General features: G+C 53.0%; 9 protein-coding genes across 9 annotated transcripts; 2 read left to right on the top strand and 7 right to left on the bottom strand.

Annotated features, from left to right (window-relative positions):
* Positions 1-1,471: 1,471 nt before the first annotated feature.
* V2A60_001980 (uncharacterized protein) lies at positions 1,472-3,227 on the top strand (the record flags this gene model as incomplete). Its single annotated transcript, XM_083253332.1, has 4 exons — positions 1,472-1,560; positions 1,632-1,717; positions 1,875-2,318; positions 2,380-3,227. 4 exons carry the CDS (start codon positions 1,472-1,474, stop codon positions 3,225-3,227), a joined length of 1,467 nt encoding a protein of 488 aa, XP_083109458.1.
* A 202-nt stretch (positions 3,228-3,429) lies between these two features.
* On the bottom strand, positions 3,430-4,529 carry V2A60_001979 (RmlC-like cupin domain-containing protein; the record flags this gene model as incomplete). Its single annotated transcript, XM_083253331.1, has 3 exons — positions 3,430-3,847; positions 3,904-4,216; positions 4,280-4,529. The coding sequence occupies 3 exons, from the start codon at positions 4,527-4,529 to the stop codon at positions 3,430-3,432; spliced, it is 981 nt and encodes a 326-aa protein (XP_083109457.1).
* Positions 4,530-4,986: 457 nt separating this feature from the next.
* On the top strand, positions 4,987-5,966 carry V2A60_001978 (fumarylacetoacetate hydrolase family protein; the record flags this gene model as incomplete). Its single annotated transcript, XM_083253330.1, has 3 exons — positions 4,987-5,245; positions 5,300-5,436; positions 5,487-5,966. 3 exons carry the CDS (start codon positions 4,987-4,989, stop codon positions 5,964-5,966), a joined length of 876 nt encoding a protein of 291 aa, XP_083109456.1.
* A 37-nt stretch (positions 5,967-6,003) lies between these two features.
* Positions 6,004-8,258, bottom strand: V2A60_001977 (uncharacterized protein; the record flags this gene model as incomplete). The annotated part of the gene is made up of 3 exons (XM_083253329.1): positions 6,004-6,988; positions 7,041-8,061; positions 8,120-8,258. 3 exons carry the CDS (start codon positions 8,256-8,258, stop codon positions 6,004-6,006), a joined length of 2,145 nt encoding a protein of 714 aa, XP_083109455.1.
* Positions 8,259-8,788: 530 nt separating this feature from the next.
* On the bottom strand, positions 8,789-9,958 carry V2A60_001976 (pepsin-like aspartic protease; the record flags this gene model as incomplete). The annotated part of the gene is made up of 1 exon (XM_083253328.1): positions 8,789-9,958. The coding sequence occupies one exon, from the start codon at positions 9,956-9,958 to the stop codon at positions 8,789-8,791; it is 1,170 nt and encodes a 389-aa protein (XP_083109454.1).
* A 2,125-nt stretch (positions 9,959-12,083) lies between these two features.
* V2A60_001975 (uncharacterized protein) lies at positions 12,084-14,050 on the bottom strand (the record flags this gene model as incomplete). Its single annotated transcript, XM_083253327.1, has 3 exons — positions 12,084-13,141; positions 13,285-13,369; positions 13,442-14,050. The coding sequence occupies 3 exons, from the start codon at positions 14,048-14,050 to the stop codon at positions 12,084-12,086; spliced, it is 1,752 nt and encodes a 583-aa protein (XP_083109453.1).
* Positions 14,051-15,270: 1,220 nt separating this feature from the next.
* Positions 15,271-15,798, bottom strand: V2A60_001974 (uncharacterized protein; the record flags this gene model as incomplete). The annotated part of the gene is made up of 1 exon (XM_083253326.1): positions 15,271-15,798. One exon carries the CDS (start codon positions 15,796-15,798, stop codon positions 15,271-15,273), a length of 528 nt encoding a protein of 175 aa, XP_083109452.1.
* A 370-nt stretch (positions 15,799-16,168) lies between these two features.
* On the bottom strand, positions 16,169-17,773 carry V2A60_001973 (uncharacterized protein; the record flags this gene model as incomplete). Its single annotated transcript, XM_083253325.1, has 3 exons — positions 16,169-16,683; positions 16,733-17,520; positions 17,577-17,773. 3 exons carry the CDS (start codon positions 17,771-17,773, stop codon positions 16,169-16,171), a joined length of 1,500 nt encoding a protein of 499 aa, XP_083109451.1.
* Positions 17,774-21,571: 3,798 nt separating this feature from the next.
* V2A60_001972 (uncharacterized protein) lies at positions 21,572-22,501 on the bottom strand (the record flags this gene model as incomplete). The annotated part of the gene is made up of 1 exon (XM_083253324.1): positions 21,572-22,501. One exon carries the CDS (start codon positions 22,499-22,501, stop codon positions 21,572-21,574), a length of 930 nt encoding a protein of 309 aa, XP_083109450.1.
* Between the last annotated feature and the right edge of the window lie 136 nt (positions 22,502-22,637).

Raw genomic sequence — 22,637 nt, 5'->3', positions numbered from 1 at the left:
CTGCCAAGTGTGGCGCAGCTCTCTATAGGGTAGCATCTACCATGACGCGAGAAGAGAAGCACGTCTCTACAAGTTAAGCCTTGTCACGTTAATCCAAAGTTATTCTGTTGCTCCGAGTTTATTGAATCTGTTTCTCATTACGTAATCAATTATACCACAGCTTGGTACTTGCGGAGTTGCTCTCAACTTGTTGCATTGGGTGGTGACGCAGTAACCGCGTTGACACAGCTTCATTCACATGCTGACAGGATTCCGCATTGGGCATCGGGTTAGGAGGCATCAAAAGATACTACATTCAAAAAAAAAATCCCCGTATAGTCACAGCATAAGCACTCATGATGTCTTTGCATATTAAAGAACTCAACTCCGTACACGCTTTCGAAACTGTGGATGGCTCTACTCCGGCCTTGAGATATATTTGCTACTTTCCACACGTTGAGCGGCCAGCACCTTCTGCCACAATGCCGAAACGATCATCGCTGCACCAGTATCATTCAATGTCTGGATTGATTGATCTTTTCGCCAGGCGAGCCGGCCAGAACATGCGCTTGTCTTTCTAATTTCTTGTCCCTTATTAGTGGTGTGCTGCGCCCTCGACATCTTGATTCGGCTCTACGCTCGACTCCCTAGCCAATGGACGTTCGTTCCGACTCGGAAGCAGACGTCACCAAATGGAACCCCCAAGCCCCCAAACTCGAGCCCCGAGGCCCCGAATCGCCTAGAGCAAGCCTCCTTCTCTAAGCAGAAGCTGGAGAAGTGGACGCTTTTCTATCATGCGATAGATTAATCGCGGGGTTGGTGTGAGTCGCTTCTCCATGTTCACAAAAGTGGCGACGACGCTTTTCATTGTGCAAAGTGCTGTGCCAGAGTTTCCCGGTTAGCATGGGATATGTTGAAAACTCGGGTTTGCTTAAGAGATTTTTGAGTCGAAGATGAAAACATCAACGTAGTTGATTCAACAACATGCTTAGAGGTAGAGACCATTAGTTAACACAACCAACACTGAGCTTTGAAAAGAAGAAAATCTTGAAAGGGGAATTCAGGGGAACACTTTTAAAATATCGTGTTTTGCAATTCATATAAGCTTTTCTCCGCTTTGTATGCAATGCAGCCTTCATATCAGAAAACTTGATTCTTGGGGCCAATGAACCCGAGTGTTGAGAGACTAGTAGCGTGCTGAGCCTCTCTACCTACTGGGGCGAGGCAGGCAGCAAATGCCGGCCAAGACGTCAAATAACGAAGCTCCACGGGCCAGTTCCGAATGGAATGCGGTCTCATTGATCGCAATCCTCAAGCGCGGACAGAGTGCCTTGTTGCGCCAATCCCCACCGCAGTGCTGGTTACTCGGTGTCAGGGTAGCATAACTTGTGCGACACATTCATATAAGGGGTCTCTGCCCCGTCCTTCATTTCTCTACCCATCAAAGATTTACTGATTCTTCTCTCAGTTCTTGACCATTTTTGCAAAAATTATGGCCAACGCGGTCAAGGAAAAATGTGATGACCTCCACAGCATGACAAGCACCAAATATATTGAGGAGCTAGACTATGGCGGTTCCGAGTGCGTTGTTACATCCCCCCAAGTACCACGTCTCCTTCGTTCTAAAAGAGGATGGCTGACACTTAAAATAGTGTAACTGGGGCCGAAGCTGCTGCTGAGAAGGGACGGGAGTCGAAGCTTCGTTGGAAGATGGACTGGCACATTGTCCCTCTGACCAGTATAATTTTCTGTAAGTTGCGGCAAGCTCACCAAAGAAAGTAGAAAAAGAAAACGCTGACCAAGACTGTATATAGTGTTTTCATTCATTGATCGGGCGAATATTGGCAAGTAAACAGCAAGTTGTGTACGATGCCCTCCTCTAACACGCATCGCAGGAAATGCAAGAATCGCCGGTCTAGAGAAGACGCTCCACATGCAGGGCTACCAATTCAACATCGCGCTCTCAATCTTCTACATCTCTTACATTCTTTTTGAGATTCCGAGCAACATCGTTTGCAAGTGGATCGGCCCCGGGCGTTTTATCCCGATCGCCACCTTTTGCTTCGGCGTCTTGACCATGTGCACGGGCTTGGTCCCGAACTTTTCGGCCCTCTGTGCCGTGCGGTTCCTGCTCGGAATCTTCGAAGCCGGCATCATGCCGGGGCTCGTCTATTACCTGTCGCGCTGGTACCGCCAAAACGAAATGACGTTTCGCATTTCGCTCTTCATTGTGTCGGGCTCGCTGGCCGGCGCGTTCGGCGGCCTTTTAGCCTCGGCGATTCTGAAAATTCCTGGCATTGGCGCTCTTCATTCTTGGAGAATGATTTTCGTCATCGAAGGTAAATGCATCATTGCCCCCGATAATTCTTAGGGGTTTGGCCGCTGACAACCCAATCTCAGGCATCGTCACTTGCCTTCTCGGGATCGGTAGTTGGTTTGTCATGCCCAACGATCCAAGAACTTCGACCTGGCTATCCGAAGAAGAGAAGGAATTTGCCATCCGCCGTCTGAATAGCGAGCGCGTCAATGCCGAGGAGCTCGTTGACAAGTTCAATTGGACCAAGGCCCGCCGCGGAATCATCAATCCTGTGGTGCTCTCCACAGGCTGGATCTTCCTGCTCAACAGCCTCATTGTTCAGGGCGCATCGTTTTTCCTGCCGACCCTGGTGGCCACAATCTTTCCGGAGAAAGATGTCACGACGAAGCAGCTTCTGACGGTGCCGCCATACGTTCTCGGCGCCATTTGTTGTGTCGGCACAAGCTACGCGAGTTGGCGCATGAATAAGAGAGGCATCTTTCTCATTCTCTGCGCCGTCATTCCGACAATTGGCTATGCCCTGTTCATTGCGACTCCGAGTCCAAACATCCGATATGGGGCCATTTTCCTGCCCTTTTTCGGAATCTACACGTATGGCGCCTTGACAAACTCTCATGCGGCGGCCAATGTCGCCTCTGACACTGCGCGATCCTCCGCGATTGCCACAAACGTCATGCTCGGTAATATGGGAGGATTGGCTGCATCATGGGCGTTTGTACCTTCTGATGCCCCCCTGTACAACATTGGCACTGGGCTTAACCTAGCTGCTATGGCATCAATCATCATTACAGCAAGCTTGCTGTATCTCTGGGTTTTGAAGGACAATAGGCGTCGTGAGCGGCTCGATCCTGCCACGGTGCTGGTCGCGCTGGATGCTTCGGCAATCCAGAATCTCGATTGGAAACATCCCGAATTTCGCTGGCGAAACTAGAGTCTCATTCATTAATACATGTCTTTTTTTCCCTATTCATTTATACCACCAGACCAGTGTGCTAGTTGTAGATGGTATGCGGAGAGCTCATCTCTACTTAAATCACGTTTATGGGGGCAACCGCGGCGGCTTTCATCAGCCCAACTACAAATGAAGTCGCCTATATTCCGTCAAATCTGATTTCTAGATTGAATTAAATGTCCTATTTATTTGCCGCTATACTAGCTCGAAGGCCCAAATTATCGAGAAACGGCCCATCATGAAAGCCGACCAAGTACGCAGGCTCCGTACTCGACTCATTGAAATGCTGCACCTTCGACCACGCAGGCACCGCAAACGTATCGCGTCCATGCCAGTAGATAGACTTTTGCTCGCCGTTTGGAGGAGTGATGACAGAGTGGCCTTTTCCGCTGTAGCAATGGTACAGGAAAGAGCTCACGTCCTGCGAAGGCTTGGAGCTCGAGGAAGGGCCTACGCGCTCAGCCTGCACGCCTATCGTGGTGGAAAGGGGAAAACCTCTGGAATTTCGGTAATGAAAGATTGCATGCGGCTCTTTGGTCTCATCCAGAACTGTCTGTGTCTTTTGCCAGGGATGGCGCCAGTCTGCACTAGGGTCCTCACTGCATGGAGTAAGTCGGGGTCGCTCGAGATCACTGAGACGGCAAAGAAAACTTACACGCTAGGGTATCGATCCTTCTCATAGTTCTCAGCAAAGTTCACAGGTAGATAGGTGAAGAGCGGGAGGTTCAAGACATCGAGCCAGACTACAGGCTCATCGCTCTCATTGCCGTGATCGTGCCAGTGCCATGTTGGTGTGACTACCACATCGCCACGTGCCAGAGGCATCTTTTTGCCCTCGACTGCAGTGAAGCCGTTGCCTTCAATGATGAAACGAGCGGCATATGCAATATGGCGGTGAGCAGGTGCGACTTCGCCCGGATTCACCCACTGCAGACCACCATAGAGGGTATCAGTCGTGTGTGGAGCCTCTGTACGCTCTCGTTAGCAGCACATTCGAAACTATGCCAAAGGACTGCCAGTATATCATGTACTCATTGATGGATTGACCAGCATCAGCACCCTCCTCTCCGCCATTTGTTCCGTAACAAGATTGCCCGCTTGAGAGAGGAACGGGTGGCAGTCGCTGTAAGACCAGAGGTGAGGCTGGCAGGCAGGATTCGGCGACGGCGGCACCATGGCGCTCATTCGCGTCCACAGCGGCTCCATGTTCATTCTGGGCAGCGATTGAAGGTACTCTTGCATGGCCAAATCGGTCGGCTCTGTGCCTATAATCGAACCCATGTTGCCCAAAAAGTTCAGCGCAAGTGTGCTGGAGAGTAAGAGTGCTTTTCTCAGCAAAGATCTAGAAACACGGTGAGCGCAGCGGGTTTCCTGAAGAAACACAGCTTCCAGTTCGGATTATAAGTGAGTTGCCCCTCCTGGATGGTCCGGGGAACGGGAATTGTTGCGGGGATGCGCCGTCTATCCATACTTGCCGTTGTCTCATGTGGCAAGCGTTCCGAAAGACTATATAATTCTCCGACCGGGACGTGTCGCAATTGGTCAGTCACTTCCGACAGCTCCGCGCTATCCTTGACCTTTCATGGGCGTCGCGGCGACGAGCAGCCCGTCTTTGTCAGCCTGCGGATTTCATGAAATAGAAACGTAGTATTAAATAGATTGTTGTTTCCAGACTACACGGTAAGACGACGAGTGTGGCGCGCAGTCACATCGTTCAGCCTCAAAACTTCAACGCAATATGGCGTCTTGGTCTCGTCTAGTCCGCTTTCGGGTTGCTGATGGCTCGGAGAAATTGGGCGATTTACTCGTCAAAGATGAGCTAGACTTGGCCCTCAAATTGCAAAGTGGTGAATTGCAGGCAGTCGAGTTGCAAGGGGGTAGCCTCTTTGGACCTCTTGCCCGAGGCAAGACAGTGAGAGTTCAGAGACTGCTGCCAGTCCTCCGCAGGTCTGACGTGCCAATAATCAGATGCATTGGCCTCAATTACATGAAACACAGTGAGTATGAAGCGTGGTGAATTCGAGATTCACTTAGACTGATGCCATCGATAGTTCAAGAGGGCGGCCGCAAGCCACCACCGTATCCTTCCGTTTTTATCAAGCCCAGCACTTGCGTGGCCGGCTTCTCTGCAGAGATTCCCATTCCCAAGATTGCCCAAGAGGGAACTCTCGATTATGAGGGCGAACTGGTACACAGACTTTTCCTTGGTTGTGAATTACGCTTACGGTTAAAATATAGGCTATTGTAATTGGCAAAGACGGCCGAGACATCTCCAAAGAAACTGCTCTAGAGTATGTCGCCGGTTACTGTACATCAAATGATGTGTCCAACAGAGCCTGGCAAAGAGATCCTGCCAAAGCCGGCGGAGTACCGCAGTGGTGCTTCAGCAAAGGCTTTGACAAGTTCGCTCCCCTTGGGCCCATGATTGTGAGCCCCTCCGTTGTCGGAGATGCGTCGGACTTGCATCTTCAGACGTTTGTGAATGGAGAGGAACGCCAGAATAGCCCAACCAGTGACCTCCTCTTTGGGGTCGAGGAGCTGGTCTCGTTTTGCAGCCAAGGCACTACCCTCGAGGCAGGAACTGTGATTTTGACAGGAACGCCGTCGGGAGTTGCGATGGGCATGACGGAGCCCAGATATCTCAAGGACGGCGACGTTGTTGAGGTCAAAATCAGTCAACTGGGAAGCGTAAAGAACACCATGGTATTTGAGAAATAGACATGGAATTGTACACCTAAAATTGATTTGCTATAATTCATCCGCTCAGGAAGTTCCAAGAAGTCACTTCATTCAGCCATGCGTAGTTTTCAATGTCTATTTCGAAATTCATGCCACCAAAGTCGGGGTCAAGATCAAAACCATCCATAACCTTTTGGTTGCCGTTATTTGCCGGCAAGTTGTAAAGTATTTTCGTACTCTCAATTGCCGGCTCCCTCTGGTCTTCCGAACTGACTTGTGGTGTGCCAAATATTGCCGAGAGAATTTTAGCAGACAAGATTCGAAGTGCAGTGACACATTTTTGTGCTGACTCGCTGACGTGCTGTAGAGTCTCAAACACATGAATTGCTTGCTCCCAAGACTGGTTGATGTCGTCGGCCGGGAAAACATCCGGTCGCAACTTGGCGGCAATCAGCACTGTTGATGCCGAGAAGAGGTAGTACAGGCGGTACCACCAAGCAGGCAACAGGCCGACCGTGCCATCGGAGACTTGGTGGTCAAAGAATATTCTGATGGTTGCTCTGGCTGTGGCAAAACATTCGAGTGCGCATTGCTTGTAGAGTCTGTTTGCGAGCCGCTCCGTGTCTGATTCTGTCGCCGCTTGTGGCAAGCATACCAAACTGAGGATAGGTCGGAGGAGCAAAATTCTCGCATGCAAGAATCGCAGTCGAAGAATTATGCTGGGCCGCGCCACGATTGTTCCCAGAGTGTGCTGCTGTAGCTGCTTGGGGAGGCTTTGTTCCCACTCTGACATGTCGCCGTCAATCTGGACAATGTTTGCCAAGTCGCTGATGGCTTGTTGACTCGGCTTCACGCGTTGTGTACGTCCAGTCGGGGTGGAATACAACGTCTCGACAAGCCGTTGAGTGATTTCATAAAGCTCTACAGACTTGACAAAGAATGAGACATCTGTTGAGCCGTCAATTGTCTGATTGTCTTGTTCTGGAAGAGCCGGTAGCGGGACGCAACTGGCAAGCTCAGCTGATATCATCGCCGGACGGCCATGGGTTAGCGCCACCATTCTATAGACTCGTCAGTACTTCATGTAATGGTAACGATGAAGTAGACACCTACCTGTCCATTAGTACACAGCCGTGCCACAGCTTGCGGTAGAGCTCTCTTTCACTGATCGGTGACTTGGCAGCCGAAGTTTCAGGCAAATGCAATCCTAGACTCTGGGCAGTCCTGACTGCGAGGCCGACCACCATCCAAGTTTGATGGGGAGAATTCGTGGATTGCAAATACTGACTAGTGATCAGTAGGTATTGTACTACCTCGACACTTCCGGGATCCCAGATTGTGACATCAACGAGAGCCTGGGCACGCTGAAAATAGTCTTGGCTCGTGTCGTTCCGGACTGTGGCATCTTGACCCTCCTGTAATTGTGTTGAGAGCGCGAAAACAATGTTTAGCGATGCCATAAATACAGACTCGTCAGTATCGAGAGGCTCGCCAGCGAACAAACGACTATATCGGTCCTGCCAGTTGCTTCTGTTGAGGAACGGATACAGGGGGTCAATGTAAAGCCAGTATGTGCGCATCAGGTCGTCAGCAAGTCTGCGCGTAGGAAGTAGCACATTTTTCGGGTCATAACGACGCTTCGTTGCGAATGGAAGGGCCTGCGGGTTTCTTGGGCCTTGAGCACCAACGCTGTGGCTTTTCGGCGAGTGGCCGAGGCGGGAGTCGACAGCAGCCTTGATCTGGGCGGTAAACGAGCCAGCGCTACTGCTGCCAAAGAATTCCGTCGTAGTCTCATCACCGACCGCAGTCATTGAATCAACGCCATGTGAGGATCTGTACTCTCTTGGCTTTGGCGGCGAGTGCGTTTGAGAAACGCCAGAGCTGGTCGACGCCGGCTTCGCAGCAATGGACCTGTGGTGGGCAGGGGCAGGGTAGTGGCCGCCGCGCGGTGGCTGCCATGCACCAGAATGCGATGCAGTGGAACCAATTGCCGGGATCCTGGCATTGCTGTTGAATCTTTTGTCGTGGCTGGCAAGTGACGCCGCATTTGCGTTGCTGGGCGGCGAGACGTTTGAGCCCGCGCCGTAGTGGCAATGATCACGGTGATCCAGCTTGCGCGAACAATTACTACAGGCTAAAACGCGATCAGACTTTTTTTCTTTCCCAAGTGAATGAGTCTCGTCACTGCGTACCTGGTCGAGCGCCATCACACTTCACCTTGCGGCTCCTGCAGCGATCGCAGGCCACGTCAATCTTGAGTCGCTTTCTGCGGCGGACAAGCGGCACTGGCGGCGGCAATTGGCCATCTTTCGGTGGAATCGACGCAGACATGTCATCCGCAGTGCAGGTGGTGACTCCGAATCGCGAGTCGCAAACGTGTAGTTGAGCAATCAAAGTAATCCTCGGCTAGGTCGGAACAGAGGAGGCTGGTGCTCGAGGAAGCCTATCAGCGCACGACCCGAGCCAGATGGCAACCAGATCATGGTGGAGCTGCTTCTCCGCCGATCAACCAGCTGGAGAGGGAATGATAGGAACCCACCTGCTCAATGCTCACCTATAAAGCACAAGATGATTGTCATGATTAATTTTTCGCTTAGAGTAGCAGTGGCATCATTCATCCATCATGAATTGTAGCAGCCTCAGTGATGGACTGTTTAGCTGTTGGCTACTATGCAATGCTGTTCAGTTCAACGGTCACAGACCAGCGTCACAAGTAGGCTGAAATAGTGTAGTTGTATATTTTATATACTGCTGATGTGTATGTACCCGTAATAATAGTATAAACTCAAAAACAACAAGGATCAGCTGGAATGTGGTAGCCAACTGTCATGCCAATGAACACAAGAAAGGGTATATATAGTTTAGTTCTTCTGGGCCCAGCCGAGACGATTCTTGCCACCATCAAAGATGACGTAGGCGGCCTTCAGAGCGATGTCGCCAAAGATGTTGAAGGGAATGTTGCCAGCTGCCTGGATACCTCCAAAGCACTTGCCGCCAGAGCCCTTGGCGTAGTTGATGATCTCACCGGGGATGGTGATCTTGCCGCCGCCGACGGTGAAGCTGTAGTCAGGGAGCTTTTCACTGCAGTCAAAGACGTAGCCGCCCTCCTGCTGATCATTCTCAGCGCTCTTCACGTTGGAGTAGTAGCTCTGAACGCTCTGGTCGTCGAGAAGGAGGAGGGTCGTGCCGGTGTCAGCAATGCCCTTGACCTCGCCGTTGTCGGTGGTGGCGCTGAAGCCCCAGAAGCCCTGGCTGCTGTCGACATCGACGTAGCTGGCCTTTTCGGCACCGCTGGGAACCTTGCCGAAGACGTAGCTTCCGGGGGTGTTGTGCTTCAGGTCGGCGACGAAGAGGGGAGAGTCAAGCTGGGACTTGACGTTGTCGAACCAGGTCTTCTGCTTCTGTGGCTTGATAGTGTTGAGCTCGGAGAAGGCAAGGCCGAGAAGACCATCGCCTTCACCTTGGGCAAACTGCTGAGAGACCTGCTTGGCAGCCTCGACAGCTTGGCCCTTGACGGTCAGTCCGCCAACGGTGACGTCGTCAGTGTAGACATCACCAGAGCAGTTGGAGCCATCGCCGTAGGAGATCTTCCATGTGGCACCGTCAACCTTCTTGGCCGAGGAGCTCTTCTTGGGGTCGTACTTGGTCTGGGACCCGGCACCCTGGGTCTCGGTGGAGAAGACCCAGAGGTCAGAGCTGCCGGTATCAAAGTCCAGCTTCAGAGTCTGGTCACCACCGATCTTGACATCGACGAGGTACTCAAGGTCACCCTGGATAGAGTCGGCCGTGGCGGTGCCGGAAGCGCGCTTGGCGATGTTGCTGTTCTGGACAGCAGCGAGAGCAATGTGCTCGGGCACGGCCTTGCCGTACTTCTTGTAAGCGTTGGCTAGAGCCTGCGGGCCGTTGCGGGAGGAGAAGTTGGGGTTGGCGGTCTGCTTCAGCTCAAAAGAGCCAGAGGTGCTGGGCATGGGGCTACCCGAGGCGAAGCCAGCTGCCAGAGCGGCGACGAGGAAGCTACCGAAGGTCTGCATGGTGTTGGTGTGAATAGTGATGCAAGGAAGAGAAGGAAGAAGATGAGAGATGATGCTGATGAGTTTTTCGTTGTTCATCCAGGGAGTGTGCAAGACATCTTTATACTAACCAAAGCTTCGAGAGAACCAGCCGGTACTCTTGACAAAGTACCATTGTGCTATCGCATGAACCGCACGAAATTGGAAGGTAAATCTCCAATGGAGTCTAGGCTGACGAAATCGACAAGCCAGTCGGGACGGAGTCTGTAGACTCGGTAGGTTCGATAGTGGCTGGGAAGTACCGGATTGCGGTCTCTCGTAGAATGAACGAGGGCCGGCTAACATGCGACGAATCGCGAGCGTGTATGTCACGACTCACGCACTTTTGTTCCCGTGCAAGAGGCAGGAGCCAATAGGCCCCTGCACTAGCGCGGCCATTCCGAGCATGCGTTGGTGTAGATCTCATTCGGAGTTTGAGCTCAACGTCCCCTCTCTGGCTGGCTGACTGGTAGATTTGCGACGAGGGGCGAGTTGTGCTGGCGATTGGGGGGGCGGATTAGAATTTCGCCATCTGGCGAATCACGCCGTCAAAGATGAAAGGGGTCGGCCGTTGGCCTCTGCCCGGACAGCGCGGCAGACGGACTAGATGGAGCTTCTTGATTGGGGGCATGGACCGGGCATCAAGGAGTCACGCAGCGGGAGCCGAAGCCGAGGCGCCTTCCTGAAGAGGCAAAACTATGTGTTTGAGAGAGGGCCAATCATTGCGCCTTTGGGGAGTGTCCCCGGTGTAAGGTGTGGCTTGTCCGGTTTGGTTTTTTTGGTGAGCAAAGAGTCTACTTACTGACTCTGCACCGCCGCTCGTCGAGTACCGCCATATGCCGCGACTCGCAGCAAAGGAACCTCTGGGGAAGGCTGACATCTGGGAAATGGTGTGAGGGTGTGGGCATGCCGCCAACTCGGGGTGGATGTCTCACTGCCGATCTCTGGATGCAACCCAGTGTGACCGCCGACCTTCATTGGCACATGTGGTGAGCCAACGAGCATTGGGCGCCTGAAGCCCCAGTTCTCCATAAGCCGCACGATCGAATTAGATGCCAAGGGGGATAGCGTGCCTGTCACGCCTGTCAAATATTGTTCTATTGTTCAGCGCGCGCTCGCCCCTGCTCACCCCGTCTCGCCCCATCTGCTGGTGCCACGGTTGCCACATGTGCGAGGTTGACTGGAAGCTTATCCCCTGGTGGATCTATTATTATTGTCCCGTCCTTATTTCCTTATCTACGAGAAACGCAAACCCAGGCACAAGAGTTACAAGTCCTTGATTGGATGCTTGTTCATGTTTGAGGGGAAATGAAAGGGCCTTCTCCGGGGCAAATAGAAACGCAGCGTCGCATCTTCCCATCTCAAGCCTCCCACTATCCGCATCACTTTCCGCTTCCCGTTTCCCGGCTTGGCGATGGACGGCGCAGTCTTGGCCCCCTGGGGGAGAGAGAGCCTCACCGGGGTCGCGTGGACGCCGGCGCGCGGCGCTGGACAGGCCCAAGGCAGCACAACACCATACATGACACATGAGAAGCGGCTCTGCTTGACCCTAGCCTAGCTTCATTTCTGATAATGCGACCAGCGGCGACTGCTGGAGGCCGGCGTAGTAGCGTTGTTGGGCCTAGTGTCATCTAATCCCCGCAACCTCGACAATGCCGCCATGATTATTCGCCATGCAGCTGAAAATGCAGAATGACGTCGATCGCTCAAAAGAGCATGGACCAGCAGTTTCGGTGTTCTCCGTTGCTGATGAGTCAAGACTGACTGTCCTTGCGCCCGGGAGCCGGTGATTTTGGAGCTTGACGAATTGTCGCAAAGTTTGAGTTTAAAGTCACTTTGATTGCCGACTATAATTTCGGCCAATTAGTATCCTCGGTCGCTTCACCCAACGAAAGGTATCAACTCGCTACTTAGTAGCCCGTTCGTCGTAAGGCCCTCATGTGACAATTGTCAAGGGCGAGTCACACCATTGCAGATCTTGCAACAGCGAGATAAACTGGATGAATTCCGAATTTCCTGTCCCCCTAATAAAGATTGTTCCATTTTTATCCCTCCACCCTTTCGAAAAGATTTATTACGACGCAGAGACGATCACTCGCCTACACCTCTACACCTGCTCGTTCTGTTCAGGATCGCCAATATGGTGATATGGGACTGGCCGCCTGCTGATGGCTCGTGAGGTGCTAGCATCTGTGGCTGGTCGGACATGGGCACTCGTCAGAAGATTTTCGCCATCGTCCCATGAATCCGCACCATTCGGATTAAACGAAGTGTAGCCCGTCGAGCGGTTTGGCGCTGCCCAAAGTTGCGCCAGTTCAGCATCTCCCCGACGCACTCCCTGTCGACTCTCTTGCCGCATCTTCCCCGTCTCTCCGTTGACCGCAGAAGCATCCGTATGGGCACTTTTGAACAATGCGTGCGCCGTGTCCAACAGCGGCGGGACCCAGAACAGCACGGCAACAACCTGGCCGAATGACCATCCTCTTTTGTCGATGATGTCCATTTTCTGGTATTCTCGCACGACACGGAACTCATAACCGAGAGCTAGACAAAAGATCGTCGTCGTAAGCACAATCAAGCCGAACCTCACGGCTTTGCGGTTAAAAAAGGCAGAAGCTCTCCTTTTTGTACGCATGCTGTCTGCCAGAGCCGTCAGTCCCGGCTTGTGCGTCGCTTCCACAACCTCTTCATCCTTCCCCTTCCAGCTCTGAAAGGCTTGTCGGCCGACTGTGACAAGCAACACTGCTGTTGCAAAAGCCCAGAGCACCGGCACGTTCTTGATATTAGGTATCGGGTTCTTGTTGAAGAACTGGTCCAGGTACACCAGGGGCTCTGCGCCGGTGAGCTGGTGGCAGAGTGCCATGGCTGATGAGCCTCCGCAAGATGTTGTGTGGAACAGGCTTTGGAGCCCGACTCCGAGCAAGTTGGAGTCCCCCTTTATCGACGACAAATTGCTAACCAGTATGAAGAATGTGACAGAGTTGATGGCCCAGCTTCCCAGCACCACTCCGGTGGAGAACCAAGATTTGACTCCATGGCTGTGCAACAGCATGAGGGTAAAAATTGGTGGAACGAATCCCATGATGGACGATGCAAGCAGTGCATACCCATTCAACGCATCTACACTCGCTGGATGCATTGCAAAGGTCGCCACTGCTACAGACACTACCGCCAGAATGTCAAATTTTGGTCCGGCGAACAACCACTGCGAGAACAAAACTTACCCCCAAAATATGACTGCGCCGAGATGAAAGTCGAGAGAGGACTTTTGGCTCTACTTAAGACGGTTGGTCTCTCCTTTCCTTTACCCCATAGCTGATAACCCGCAGAGGTAAGAAACGTCGTAGCAATTACTAGTAACGCCAAAGCTTGGACGTAGTATGTAGTCAGGACCTGATCATCTACATTAGATTTTGTTGCGCAAGTGGTGGAACTGCATCTGCAGTGTCCCCGATGGCTACTTACGCCGATGCCAAGAACATCTTGGTTCGCATACGGCAGGCCGCACGTGTTGTCGCAGAGGCGGCTGATGCACGCCATGGCACCCGTATTATTGTTCTGCAAGTTGAAGTTGAGCCGCGTCGGCTGCGCGAGAAAGTTGTCAATGGCACAGGCCTCCTTGCACTTGTCGGGTTCCCGGGTCAGATCGCATGTGCTCGCGTAGCACGACGCAACCTTGGACGTGACGCGGCTGATGTTGGTCTTGGCGGACGGGTTGACGCTGAAGAAGCCCCTCGCCTTGTCCATGTGCTTGTATGTAGGCAGCACCTCGGTGATGTGGTCCAAGTTGGTGCAGACCCCAAAGAGCGAGACGGCATTCTTGCTCCTTGGCCGGCCGTAGGTGCGGGCGTCGGACTGGACGCCGCCGGGGAGGGAGGCGAACACCCGCGTCATGTTCTGGCAGTCCTTCATGCAGTCGCCAGAGGGGCAATATTCGCGAAACGGTGCGGAGAAGAAGTCATCGTTGCTAATGACTGTCAAGTTGTTCGTATCGTAGATTTGGATAAAGTCTTTAATGTCTTGGTATGGATCACTGTCAATCGGCTGGGGCGCCGTTGGATAGGAGGAGCCCATTGCGAAAGTTGATCACCGTCGCTGCAGGTCAAACGTTGTAAAAGCGACGGAACCTCAACGAGGAGCACACTCTTTTAAACCTAAAATATGCCAAGGTTCTCATTATTAAAAGCACTTCATTCCCAGGACGTGTAGCCTGAAATTTCATCTAGTTCCTGAGCCAAGTCGGGTCTATAGGACGCCACGACGGGCCGCGGTGGACTACGAACAGTGTATTTCCGGGGCCGTTTCGCTCCATCACCAATGAGCACGCCATCCAAGCACCCAGGATGGGCATGATCCATCAAAAGCAGTTGTGTGCTGCCGGATAGTGCTGACGCTACGCAGTTTGGCAGTCTAAAAGGGCATTCCCGCGGTCCACTTGACGCATAGAATCGGGGCTGTGACAGCCCTGTAAGCCCTACTTCTCAGCAAAAGTGTGGTATTGGCGACAGAATTATGCCTACGATGGTGGCGATGCATGGTTATATTTTTGGTCTCAGACATCCGTCGCACCCCCAGCATACGGCCCAAAGAAACAACCGCGTACGACATGGGGCAATGATCAACAAGAATAGGACACCTATCTTCAGAGGACATCATGTGCGCATGGCGGCAACTGGGATTTGTTGCCAAGTCGGTTGGTTGCCTTGTTGTAAGGGATAGGTTGTACGCAGACTACGACGGTCGGCTTTTGGTTTGACGCTTTTTGAATATCATCAGTGACAAAGCATGATCGTTGTCTTGCGAAGAAGGTGTTGCGGATACCGCGGGCCGTCCCTTGAATCTCCAAGGCCCGGGTCCTGACGAGTCTCGACTGCCCTTTTCAAAAAGCCACCGAAGCAGCCAAGTAGGTAGCAACTCCAGTATGGCTGTGATTAGAGATGACTTCACTTTCATGAAGACTTTTGGGACTGCGCAAGCTTGTACCTACCAGAAGTTGCTTGAATGGGCACGATGCAGGGTAACTACCTGTCGACAGGCAGGAGTGAGCATGATCGACGGCGCTCTTAGCGCTGTGACGGATATGTATTCTTATTAGGCTGCCCGATAAGAACGATAATAACTATAATGACAAGAAGACTCTTCCCCGCTCTACTAGTCTCTATTCTTGTAATAGGATCAATTTATCCATTCAACCAAAACGTGGTGTATTGCAACCCCTGTCAAAGAGCCTTCCGATCTAATTTCCAAGAACCGAGTCCTTCAGGGCCCTTCAGACTACTAGTGACAATAGCGTTTCAATCCGAGGCATCGCGGCCATTGATTCCGTATATTTTCTCCAGCTGGTCTGCAGAATCGTCGCCTTCCCTCAATGTTTCACAAGCTCCAGCGACGTTCTTGGTTCCAATTCGAAAAGCAGTCAGAGGGTTGTCATCCTCAAAGTCCACGTAAACGAGCCATAAACCTTGAGCTGCCCAGTCTTTATCATGCGCGACAAGGAAGCCATACGGGAAGTAGGCCAAGTTGGTTCTATTGTCGTTGCCGTATTGTATGTGGACATCCAAGGCCGACCAGAGTGTGGGCTGATGGAGTGAATCTGCAGGCGCGGTCCGAATGAGAGGGATATCCTCTCCACTGGGCACCTCTATGACGAAATCTTGCTCCAACTCTGCCGCTAGATTCTTCAAGCTAGACCCTGGAATTTCGCTGTCAAGGCAATAGAGGGCCCATGGAAGAAATTCGGTGAGGCTAACACTGCCGTCGAGGATATCTGGAGCAGTGCTCGGAAGACGGTAAATGCTCTCCTGCTGCTGATTAGCGGACATGTTGAGGATATTTACGTCGATATATTCAAGAAATCACTAATGAACAGAAAATCCCAAGGCTTCAAGACCAATTTCCAGCAAATTATCAGGTATGATTACGTAAAAACGGCCTCAGCCTGGTTCATCAGTCTACCGCTTACTGTTTACAGCGCATACTCGAAAAGCGATAAAAATCAATTATGGGCATCAGAGGCTTGACGCCGTATTCTAGGTGTGAGTTGGCCGAAGTTTCCGACTTGGCCGAACCAGACGGATGACCAATCAATTCTTGAGACATTAATCAAGATGCTCACATGATTACGTGCCGCGGTACTGGAAAAGGTATCATAAAATGTCTATGGTGCGCTTTTGTAATAAAATTCTTCGACTTCTATTCAGTCTCGACGTGCTCCTCCACCATGGTATACTCGCTATTTCTCCGCCAATTTTCGCCCTTATAGAAGAGGGCAACGGGCACTGAGACCACAGCCAGGGTTGCTAGAGCGTACACTGTAAAGCCCCAGCCGTAACCCATCTGATTGACAAGCTTATCTATCCCAAGCGGCAAGAAGGCGCCCGCGAGGCAGCGAATGACAATGACAGCCGTCAATGCAGATGCTGAGTAGAAACCGCAAGCGTCGACGACATAGGCAGTCAGAGGCGTGAAAGACATGATGAGGGACATGCGGACCCAGACACAGGCGATGAGGAAGACGTAAATGTTCCAGTGGTACTCTGCGCACCAGCCATAGAGCGCAACGCCAGGGACGATGGTGATGGCGCCGAAGATGGCAATTGGTAGACGGAATTCAGGCAAACCAACTCCATTGTTGTCATCACGAAGCTTGACATAGATGGCGTCGAGCCATGACTTGCAGACCATGATGCCAATTAGTGATCCGAACGCTGCAACATGTTAGCATGGCATTTGATGTGAGAAGGAAACACTCATTACCATTGGAGAAGAAAGAAAGTCCAGCAGCCGTGGGCGATAGGTGGTAGACGTCTTCGATAATTCTGGGCATAGTAATGGCTGCCACGTAGAAGTGGGAGAACATAATGGCTACGTAGAAGGAAATCGCCATGAGCACACCGCTGCTAATGAGAACAGTCAGAGGCCGCGACACGGACAACCAGAGCGACTTGTACGTGTGCTTGGCCACCGGTTTATCCATGTCCGGCGCTGGGCTGGCAGCGAGCGCCTTGTTAGCCTTTCGACGGAGAATGACCGGCGTGTACGTCTCGCGGAAGAAGACGAAGGAGATGGAGTAGCAGAGCGCGGCCAGGATGACGCTGACCAGAATGATGACACGCCAGCTGAGCGTCTCAATGGCGGCGCCGCTAAACGCGGGGCCGATGGAGCTGCCGAGCAGAGGGGCAAAGAGGATCATGCTCACGGCGGTGCCGCGCTGTTCGGGGACAAAGATGTCGCCAATGATGGCGGGGCCGAGGACGTTGATGGCGACGGCGGCACCGGTAAGGGCGCGGGTAAAGGTGAGGAAGCGCAGCGTCGGGGCGACGGCGGCCATGACAAGCGCGGCGACGAAGAGGACATTGGCCGTGTTGATTACGGGCGAGCGGCCGTAGAGCTCCGAGAGTGAACCGATGAGCAGAGGACCGGCGGCCTCGCCCAGCTCCCAGATGGTGACGAGGAGAACCTCGGACGAAGTGTCATCCGGGCTGCCGCCGAGATCGCGGGATATGCGACGGGCTACGGGAACGACAGAGACGCAGGAAAAGGTGCTGCATTTGTTGTTAGCGGAGGAGGGTGAGTGGCCGTCACGGAAGCAAGTACATACACTGTGAAGGCAGACATTGACAGCAAAAACACAATGAACCACTTAAACGACGGCGTCCAATCGAGAGGGTTCTCTCGGTCGCCGTCCGGGTTGAAGCTCGCGGCGCCGAGGGCGTCAACCGAGCCGGCCTGGGTCTCATCGGGCTCACGGCGCTCGGCCAACAGCGGCGCCGCCTCGTGATCCGCAGCAGGAGACATGTTTGGCAAAAGCGACGCGTGGAATTTCACGGCCCCCGGACGCCTGGAGGAGGGAAAGAAGAGAAGCGCAGGAAGCCCGCAAGGTACTCGGTAGAGCAAGAAACGGCGAGCGGGTTCGGCGGAGGCTCACGGGTCAGATTCTGACAACTGCGGGTCGTTGTTTCTTATTAGTCTCTGACCAGGGGGGGGAGCTGAAGCTGTAATCATACCACCCACACTTTTGCGTGCTTTTGCCGCCGCTAAAGTCTCTCCAGGTGCCGACTGAGGGAGAGTAAGACAAAGATGAGAGCCATTAGTTCGTTATATTTTTCTTGGATGGGCTGGAGACAAGGAGCCGGCCAGCGCCGGCCGACCTCTCTTCTCGTCCGACTGAGCGGAGGGGTGAAGAAACACACTATCACGACTGACTCAGACACTCGGGTAGGCTAGGGGGTGAGACAGACAGGAGGCTAGAGGAAAATCGGCTGGAGGTTGCACTGTAATTCGTATGGTACGCACCCACGCGCAGCCGTCCGGTGTCACGACGCCAAGGGTTATGTGCCGACGATTATCGATGAGGGGAGGCCGGCATATGGACGGAGGATGCCGTCGCATGGCGTTTTCCGAGTGCGGACCTTTTGGGGGAGCACAAGGCTTTTGGTCGAGTACAGAAAAAAACAATGCCAACGGATGCAGCATTTGCTACCTGAATTGGCCCGACACCTTTAGCGCAATGGTCGTCTGCGCGCAACGATACCGAGATGGCGAGCGTTTGACGGCTCGATAATGTGGTGCGCGGGTCGGTGGCGGGACTTGTTTTTTATTAACTAGGGGTCGCTAGGTACTGATACGGGGTGGCAGTGAGTGAGTGAGTGGCTTGAAGTGGCTGGAGCCGCCTCGCGCGCCACTGTGGCCATTTTCAGGTGCTGATTCCCTGCTGCTGATGCCCTGCCTGCTGGTTATCGTAGTGTTGACAGTCAAACGCCATCGTTCATCGTATACTCGATGATTGGGCGGCATGTCGAATGGAAAAATGCAGCAATCAAGTTCAAGACAAGAGAGGAAACAATAGTAATGCCAATATCTTGCGAAGCTATGCGACCAGGGAGTTGATGCTCTCAAGGATTGGCATACGAACCGCAACGAGCTGTCTAGAGAACACAGACAACAATATCAGAGCGTCCGCTGCTTGAGGGCCAGACCAAAATATCAGTCCATAGCTGACTTGCACACATACACAAGGACGGCGCATCCAAACCCCGGCGCGGGCGTTCCCCCGTCGGGCAAGCCGGCGTATCTGCTGAGCCTCTTCTGCCTCGTGGGCGCCATGGCCACTGACTAGAAGCCAGCGTCTTGCACAGAAAAACATTGCGAAAGAGGACGTATTTGATCAAGTCGAAAAAAAAGAGGAATGAGGCTGCTTCTGAAAATCCGAGTCAACGTCGAGCTGCATCTGTTGATGAGGCAGCGATTTGCACGCAGCAACGCACTCGCGATATCGAGAGTACTCGACTTGGATTAGAACGCCCTTTTTATTCTACCTTCTAGACGTGTGATTTGCACATTTACAATTGTTATTGCGATTTGAATGTCCGCGATTTGTGAAGGTGACTATGGCGAAGCATGTCACAAAGCCTTGGCTAGATGGATATCTGTCTATCTGATTGACACGGAAAATGGGGTTTATGATTTGGACCTCGTGTACTGCGAGAGTGCGCCACCCGCTTGTTATCCAGAGGCAAATACGCAGAAACTCGCAGCGTACCAATCGTGTTTTTGAATCACGCTGCGGCCTAAAGTCGGCCACTGAGCTTGCGCTGAGAGACAGAGGCCTCAGGTCAAGATCTTGAGCATACCTAGCTGGGGTATCATGGTAAGTGTAGGTACGCGAGCCTCTGCCGAAATCACGATGCAAGGCCGTTGCATCTCGATGTCAAGAATTTCAACTTGTTCAATTTCTTTTATCAACTGCCTACTGATCACTCTTTATCCAAGCCTAGAGCGTTTTTCGCTTTATCAATCATCGACTCCTTGTCATTCTTGTGAGAGTCTGTCTCCTCATTCCCACCGGTACTTGTCCGACTAGTGCCAGACCCTTGTTCATGCTCGCTCCCCTTTGCAACAGTTACTTGTCAGGATTGTCAGCTTAACATCGGACCGGTTCATCTTGCCTTTGAGAGCTCTTCCTCGGCATGTTCAATGAGATCATGGGTCTCGATTGCTGCTTCATCGGTGATACCACTCATGTTTTCGAATTTGCTTAAGCTATTTCAAATATAACTTTGTGCGTGTCAAGAAAGAGGCTTGATAACGGAAGTTCGAATGACCAGAGTCGAAGGGCGCATCGACCAATTTTTAAATGTTTGTGGTGGCGCATGTATAACGGAATGCCATCACCTCGCCGTCAGAGGCGCAACGCTTGTCGTCATCTTTACATCACTTTCACGAATGGCCAGAACCCTTTATGAACTGTGTTTAGAATAAGTATTAGCATATCGAATCCGGTGTTCTCAGTGCCCTTCATCTCCGGATAAAGAAAATTGTCAAACGAATTTGGACCAGAAGCTGTCGAGATCGCTAGGGTTGGTGAGGGAGCGCCACCGCCAGGCTTCATCCCACGGCGGAGTCAGGGCGGGGCGCCCGATCACTGATGGCGACGTGGACTGAGTGGCAACTCTTGCATGACTGCATCTGCTAGAGCAAGTCGAGCGAGAGGGAAGTTGCACCCATTCGAGATCGTCAGCACAGCAGTGATTTCGCAAGGCTCCGTGGCGGAACATGATCAGACTCGATGGCGCAAAGCCACACCTGTACTGCCGTCAGCGACACTTCTGTTAAAAGAACTGGTCAGATAACTATCAGCAGCACGCTTTGTGATGGACTGGAAACGTGGGTACTGCAGTTACGATGGCTCGATGTAAATGAGAATTTCTAGCCGTACACATGCAGGCATTATGTAGCCCCGGACGGGCCGTCATTTGGGAGATGACCATGAGCAGCTCTCTGTTCTCGCCTCTGCAAAATCCAAGTTGAGCGCTAGTTCAGACGACAGGATGACCTTGGGGTGGATTTTTATAAAGATTTCATCTTCACGAGTTTGAGTGATCGAGTAGAGCAGCATCAACGATCCGCCACGAAGGTTATTCTCTTATGGAAAGCTCGCTACCGCAGCTGCCCCGCATGAAGCCATAGACTCCGTCGCTTCGCCTACCTTCTAACAGCACTGCACAATGCGCAGGCAAACTCGGCCGTCGTCTGCATTGAACTGGGGCTGCCACTCATTATATCAATAGCCCTGTATCAGTACAGTGTCTCTACTGTAGACCGCATTGGATCCCGTCCATGTCTACCGTACCCAGCTGATGCGGAACAAATAGCGAGGCTTGCCTCGATCTTTATTTTATATATTTTTGCAAGATCCCATTGCTATCGTAATATCTGGTCCTGGAACTGCGGCTGAGATACTTTTGCTCAACGCGAACGTTATTGGCGCAGTCTCATGATATTATCCGCCGCGGTTCGTATAGACGCTTTTAAAAATTGTAAACTCTTAATGAACCTGTGCTGAAAGTGCACAGGTGATAAATTTGCCACGTGGGGAGGTCCAGCCTATCATTGTGCCATATGCACGAAAACGAGAGAAGCTACAACAAGCGTCGCTGACGGTGCAGTAACATGCAAACGACAGAGGCATTCTCTCTCAATCCCGCAATACGTCATCCTCGATAAGCGATACTTGTAGTTAATCATCTAGTATAAGCGAGGCTAATGACCAGTCGTCTCTCATAGCCTGCGTACATGTAGAAAAACAGCAACCATCTAGACTTCGTACATTTCATAACTTGTGACTACTTCAGCCTTGCGCGGCTGCGGTGGCTGCGGGTTCCTGGCCTTTTCGCGCTTCTCATCCTCGACCGACTTGTCCACCCAGGCATCAAACATGCCGGCCGCCGCGACGAGCGCGACCGAGAGCTGCAGGCCCGCCAGGAAGAGGTCCCTCTCAATGTCGAAGCCGACGCTCTCCCCCACCGGCGGGAGGAGGTCAAAGGCGTTGGCGATGGCGGACCAGGCCGCCGCCGCGGGCACGACGAGCACGTCGGCCATGACGAAGCAGTGCGCGTAGGGCAGGCCGGCGGCGCGCGAGAGCAGCAGGGCGAGCGCGAGCGACAGCGCGTCGAGCAGGCGGTGGCGGTGGCCGGGCCCGTACGTGGCGGGCATGGTCCGCAGGATGTAGCGGTAGACGGCGTGGGCCGCGATCCAGGTCTTGCTGACGGCGGTGAAGACGAGCATGCGGTCGTGCGGCGCCGTCGTCGCCCACCCGCGGTAGCAGCCCCTCTGCACGAGCGACGCGCACAGCCAAAACGCCGCCAGCCGCCCGCACCAGCCGCGAAAGGTGCCCTCCGCCGGCACCAGGACCCCGCGGCCGACGTAGCCGTAGACGGCGAGGTTGACGCAGGCGGTAAACGCCCGGCCGTGGCGCGCGCGAAACGACGGCGGCGCCGAGAGGAAGGCGAGCACGCCGCCGAGGCCCAGCGGCAGCTCGGCGAGCAGCGCGACGGTGTCGCCCCAGGTCGAGGTCCGGTCAAAGAGGAGGACCACCACGCTGGCGAGGAGCACTACGAGCAGGAGCAGCTTGCGGCTGCCGACGAGGCAGCCGTAAGCGAAGAGGAGGATCAGAACCAGCCAGCCGTTGAAGGGCCAGTCGACCTTGTACGGCGACACGCCGCGGGAGGGTTGCGCCTCTGCCATGAAAGCTCAGTCTGGGTCTGGTTGTGTTTTTTGATTAGGCTCGTGCTTTTTGGTGCTGTCGGTGAAGTTGGCGGCTCCGCGCCAACCACATAACCACCTCTCGTTGCTATATTTCGCCAGCCTTGTCACGTGTAAG

Source organism: Cordyceps javanica, chromosome 1, assembly GCF_051103115.1.
Source record: "Cordyceps javanica chromosome 1, complete sequence".
NCBI classification, from domain to species: domain Eukaryota; kingdom Fungi; phylum Ascomycota; class Sordariomycetes; order Hypocreales; family Cordycipitaceae; genus Cordyceps; species Cordyceps javanica.
This window is presented reverse-complemented; position numbering and strand designations above follow the sequence as displayed.